The 5,966-nt window shown below is 40.7% G+C and overlaps 1 protein-coding gene across 1 annotated transcript; it reads right to left on the bottom strand.

Moving 5' to 3' along the window:
* Nucleotides 1-1,554: 1,554 nt before the first annotated feature.
* On the bottom strand, nucleotides 1,555-2,781 carry LOC309962254 (biorientation of chromosomes in cell division protein 1-like; the record flags this gene model as incomplete). The annotated part of the gene is made up of 1 exon (XM_082839928.1): nucleotides 1,555-2,781. One exon carries the CDS (start codon nucleotides 2,779-2,781, stop codon nucleotides 2,161-2,163), a length of 621 nt encoding a protein of 206 aa, XP_082696054.1. The 3' UTR covers nucleotides 1,555-2,160.
* Between the last annotated feature and the right edge of the window lie 3,185 nt (nucleotides 2,782-5,966).

The raw sequence follows: 5,966 nt of genomic DNA, 5'->3' as shown, positions 1-5,966 counted from the left end.
ATCTCATCTGCAAATAGTGACAGATTTATTTCTTCTTTTCCAATTTGGATTCCTTTTATTTGTATTTCTTCTCTGATTGCTGTGGCAAAAACTTCTAAAACTATGTTGAATAATAGTGGTGAGAGTGGACAACCTTGTCTTTCTCCTGATCGTAGAGGAAATCGTTTCAGTTTTTCACCATTGAGAATGATGTTGGCTGTGAGTTTGTCATATATGGCCTTTATTATGTTGAGGTAAGTTCCCTCTATGGCTACTTTCTGGAGGGTTTTTATCATAAATGGGTGTTGAATTTTGTTGAAAGCTTCTTCTGCATTTATTGAGATGATCATATGGCTTTTCTCCTTCAATTTGTTAATATGGTGTATCACATTGATTGATTTGCATATATTGAAGAATCCTTGCATCCCTGGGATAAACCCCACTTGCTCATGGTTATGATCCTTTTAAAGTGCTGTTGGATTCTGTTTGCTAGTATTTTGTTGAGGATTTTTGCATCTGTGTTCATCAGTGATATTGGCCTGTAGTTTTCTTTCTTTGTGACATCTTCGTCTAGTTTTAGTATCAGGGTGATGGTGGCCTCGTAGAATGAGTTTGGGACTGTTCCTCTCTCTGCTATATTTTGGAAGAGTTTGAGAAGGATAGGTGTTAGCTCTGCTCTAAATGTTTGATAGAATTTGCCGGTGAAGCCATCTGGCCCTGGGCTTTTGATTGTTGGAAGATTTTTAATCAGTCTCAATTCCAGTGCTTGTGATTGGTCTGTTTATATTTTCTATTTCTTCCTGGTTCAGTCTTGGAAGGTTGTCCTTTTCTAAGAATTTGTCCATTTCTTCCAGGTTATTCATTTTATTGGCATTTGGTTGCTTGTAGAAATCTCTCATGATCTTTCGTATTTCTGCAGTGTCAGTTTTTACTTCTTTTTCATTTCTAATTCTATTCATTTAAGTCTTTTTTTTCTTGATGAGTCTAGTTAATGGGTTATTAATTTTGTTTATCTTCTCAAAGAACCAGTTTTTAGTTTTATTGATCTTTGCTATTGTTATATTCATTTCTTTTCATTTATTTCTGATCTTATCTTTATGATTTCTTTCCTTCTGCTAACTTTGGGAGGTTTTTGTTTTTCTTTCTCTGATTGCTTTAGGTGTAAGGTTAGGTTGTTTATTTGAGATGTTTCTTGCTTCTTGAGGTAGGATTGTATTGTTGTAAACTTCCCTCTTAGAACTGCTTTTGCTGAATTCCGTAGGTTTTGGGTCGTCATGATTTCATTGTTAATTCTTCTAGGTATTTTTTGATTTCCTCTTTGATTTCTTCAGTGATCTCTTGGTTATTTAGTAGTGTATTGTTTAGCCTCCATTTGTTTGTATTTTTTTTTTCAGAGTATCAAATGATTTAATTACAAAACTTAAGCCACTTATTAATTATCCACCTTCTAAAAAACACAAACATGAGAATAAAATAAACACACCCAAGACTCACTAGCCCTTGCAGGATAGGAAGCAGCCCTGGACAGAGAGCCTGCAAATGTTTTTCCTTATACCTAATTCTACATTTCCTCATGCATTCTAGGGTCTCATGTTTTGACACCTCTTACAGGGGAAAGGAAATGGAAGCTAAAGAGTCATGGACAAGAGGGTCACAACAACCTTAAAGCTATTTGATGCTAACGGCTTGTACACTCTTATTTGAAACTCTGAGAAACAGTATCAAATAAGCATTGTCAAATACCTACTCCTGGCTAACCTTTACTGTCATTCTTTGAAATTGCATCTTTGGGACTGGTTATGTGCCTTCATTGTAGCTGTTGCTTATCCCCAAGCACAAACCCTAAAATTCACACACAGTCTCTAAGTTCAAGTACAGAGGTTTGTTTCAGGACAACCCCAAGTTGATGTAGTGTTTCTTAATGTATCTGTAGTGTCTAGTGGGTGTCACCCCTTGGACAGGCTGGCCAGACGGCAGCACGATGTGGGGCCCACATGGTCAACTCTCCTACTGGCCCATTTGCTCCCTACTTTATCTGGACACCGCCCCACAGTCAACGTTGAATTGTGAAATCAGTGATGACCTTGGCCTGTCTTCACTCTGAAGTTGTACTCTTATGTAACTGAATCCAGTTCTTCACCATTAATTCAATGGAGCTTCCAAAACGTGTCAGGCATATTCTTAGGAAGCATCCTGGGATGGGGCTGGAGGGTCCTGGCTTTCAGGCTCTGGAGGGGGTGCTGGCACAGCTTCTTTTTTCTGGGCTGCCAGGAACTCATGAATTGCTCGTTCTATCTGTGGCCTGAAGATGTGGTTTAGTTTGGGATCCACCACCTGGGAAATAATTCTGTCCACTCCAGCTTCCAACATCCCTGACTGAACCACACTCTGCCTCAGACCATTTCGCAATTGGTTTTTGTTCACCGTAGGATTCCACTCCTGCTTGTCCAGATGTGTTGACACAAAATTATCCACTTTCTGTCTCAGGTTTTGGTAAGCTGGTATCACTATCTCCGTCTCTTCCTCACCTATCAGTTTGTTCTGTTTGTTTATATTTTGGATGCACTTGGTGTCCACGTCGGCCAGGCAGTCCCGGCGGAAGCTGTCAAACAGCCCCCGGCTCTTGAGCTGCTCCACGATGAGCGCGATGAGCTGCGGGTCGCCGGGAGGCAGTGAGGCCGGGTTGATGGGGCCGCCGCTCCCACCGGCTCCCGTCGCGCCTGTCGTCGCCCCCGCTGAGGCTTGGCCGGCGCCGCCGCCGCCCACCGCGCCGGTGCCCCCTCCGCCCCCGCCGTCCGCCATGGCTGCGCCCCAGGCCCGCGAAGGAGACTGAATACGGATTCCTCTCAAGGACAGAGGGCCTGGGTCGTGTAGAGGTGGCCGAGGGGCCGGAGAAGGAGGAGGCGGCGGCGGGGGAGGAGGAAAGGGTGGCAGCGAGGACGGCGGCAACGGCAGCTTCTGAGGCAGCAGAGGTGGCGGTAGAGGCCTGTTTGTATTTTTTTAACGGATTTTTTCTTTAATTGATATCTAGTCTCATAGTGTTGTTGTCAGAAAAGATACTTGATAGGATTTCAATTTTCTTAAATTTACCAAGGCTTGATTTGTGACCTAAGATATGATCTATCCTGGAGAATTTTCCATGAGCACTTGAGATGAAAGTGTATTCTGTTGTTTTTGAATGGAATGTCCTATAAATATCAATTAAGTCCATCTTGTTTAATGTATCATTTAAAGCTTGTGTTTTTATTTATTTTTATTTTGGATGATCTGTCCATTGGTGAAAGTGGGGTATTAAAGTCCCCTACTATGATTGTGTTACTGTTGATTTTGCCTTTTATGGCTGTTAGCATTTGCCTTATTTATTGAAGTACTCCTATGTTGGGTGCATAAATATTTACAATTGTTATATCTTCTTCTTAGGTTGATCCTTGATCATTATGTAGTGTCTTTCTTTGTCTCTTTTTTTAAGTCTATTTTGTCTGATATGAGAATTGCTACTGCAGCTTTCTTTTGATTTCCATTTGCATGGAATATCTTTTTCCATCCCATCACTTTCAGTCTGTATGTGTCCCTAGGTCTGAAGTGGGTCTCCTGTAGACAGCATATATACAGCTCTTGTTTTTGTATCCATTCAGCCAGTCTATGTCTTTTGGTTGGACATTTAATCTACTTGCATTTATGGTAGTTATTGATATGTATGTTCCTATTACCATTTTCTTAATTTTTTTGGTTTGTTATTGTGTTTCCAACTTAGAGAGCTTCCTTTAGCATTAGTTGTAAAGCTAGTGTGATGGTGCTGAATTTTTTTAGCTTTTGCTTGTCTGTAAAGATTTTAATTTCTCCATCAAATCTGAATGAGATCCTTACTGGGTAGAGTAATCTTGGTTATAGGTTTTTGCCTTTCATCACTTTAAGTATGTCCTGCCACTCCCTTCAGGCTTGCAGAATTTCTGCTGAAATATCAGCCCTTAACGTTATGGGGATTCCCTTGTATGTTATTTGATGTTTTTCCCTTGCTGTTTTTAATAGTTTTTCTTTTTATTTAATTTTTGATAGTTTGATTAATATGTGTCTTCACGTGTTTCTCTTTGGACTTATCCTGCATGGGACTCTATGTGCTTCCTGGGCTTTATTGACTATTTCCTTTCCCATGTTAGGGAGGTTTCAACTATAATCTCTTCAAATATTTTCTCAGACCATTACTTTTCCTCTTCTTCTTCTGAGACCTCTATGATTAGAACGTTGGTGCATTTAATGTTGTCCCAGAGATCTCTGAGACTGTCCTCAAGTCTTTTCATTCTTTTTTCTTTATTCTGCTCTGTGGTAGTTATTTCCAATATTTTATCTTCCAGGTCACTTATCCGATCTTCTGCCTCAGTTATTCTGCTATTGATTCCTTGTAGAGAATTTTTAATTTCATTTATTGTTTGTTCATCATTGTTTGTTTGCTCTTTAGTTTTTCTAGGTCCTTGTTAAACATTTCTTGTATTTTCTCCATTCTATTTCCACGATTTTGGATCATCTTTACTATCATTACTCTGAATTCTTTTTCAGGTAAACTGCCTATTTCCTCTTCATTTGTTTGGTCTGATGGGTTTTTACCTTGCTTCTTCATCTGCTGTGTGTTTCTCTGTCTTCTCATTTTGCTTAACTTACTGTGTTTGGGGTCTCCTTTTCATAGGCTGCTGGTTAGTAGCTCCTGTTTTTTTGGTGTCTGCCCCCAGTGGATAAGTTTGGTTCAGTGGGTTGTGTAGGCTTCATGATAGAGGGGACTGGTGCTTGTGTTCTGGTGAATGAGGCTGGATCTTGTCTTTGTGGTGTGCAGGACCATGTCCGTTGGTGTGTTTTGGGATGGCTGTGACCTTATTATGATTTCTGACCTCCTCTCTGCTAATGGGTGGGTTTGTGTTCCTGTCTTGCTAGTTGTTTGGCATAGGGTGTCCAGCACTGTAGCTTGCTGGTCATTGAGTGGAGCTGGGTCTTTGCGTTTATATGGAGATCTCTGGGAAAGTTTTCACTGTTTGATATTACGTGGAGCTGGGAGGTCTCTGGTGGACCAATGTCCTGAACTCAGCTCTCCCACCTCAGAAGCACAGCCCTGACACCTGTCCAGTGCACCAAGACCCTGTCAGCCACATGGCTCAGAAGAAAATCGAGAAAAAAACAAAGGAAGAAAGAAGGTAAATTAATTAAAATAAAGTTATTAAAATAAAAATTATTAAAAATAAAAAATTAAAGAGTAATAAAAAGAGAAAGAAAGAAGAGAGCAACCAACCCAAAAAACAAAAAAATCCACCAATGATAACAAGAACTAAAAACTATACTAAATAAATAAAGGACAGAACCCTAGGACTAATTCTAGAAGCAAAGCAAAAGGTATACAAACAAAATCATACATAGAAGCATACACATACACACTCACATAAAAAAGAAAAAGGAAAAAATGTATATATCTATATATAAAGAAAAAGGGAGAGAGCAACCAAATCAATAAACAAATCTACCAATGATAATAAACTCTAAATACTAAACTAAGATAAACATAAAACCAGAAACAAATGTAGAAAGCAAATCCCAAGTCTACAGTTGCTCCCAAAGTCCACTGCCTCAGTTTTCGGATGACTTTTTGTCTATTTAGGTATTCCAGAGATGCAGGGTATATCAAGTTGATTGTGGAGATGTAATACGCTGCTGCTGAGGCTGCTGGGAGAGATGTCCCTTTCTCTTCTTTGTTCTCACAGCTCCTGCTGTTCAGCTTTGCATTGGCCCCGCCTCTGCGTGTAGGTCGCCTGAGGGCATCTGTTCTTTACTCAGACAGGACGGGGGTAAATAGCAGCTGATTAGGGGGCTCTGGCTCACTCAGGCCAGGGAGAGGGAGGGGTACGGAATGCGGCAGCAGAGGCCAGCATGATGTTGCAACAGCCTGAGGTGTGCTGTGTGTTCTCCCAGGGAAGTTGTCCCTGGATCACGGGACCGTGGCAGTGGCA

The sequence above is a fragment of the Leucopleurus acutus genome (assembly GCF_964270905.1).
Source record: "Leucopleurus acutus genome assembly, chromosome: 5".
NCBI lineage: Eukaryota > Metazoa > Chordata > Mammalia > Artiodactyla > Delphinidae > Leucopleurus > Leucopleurus acutus.
The sequence above is the reverse complement of the archived record's forward strand: the minus strand, read 5'-3'. Positions and strand labels throughout refer to the sequence as shown.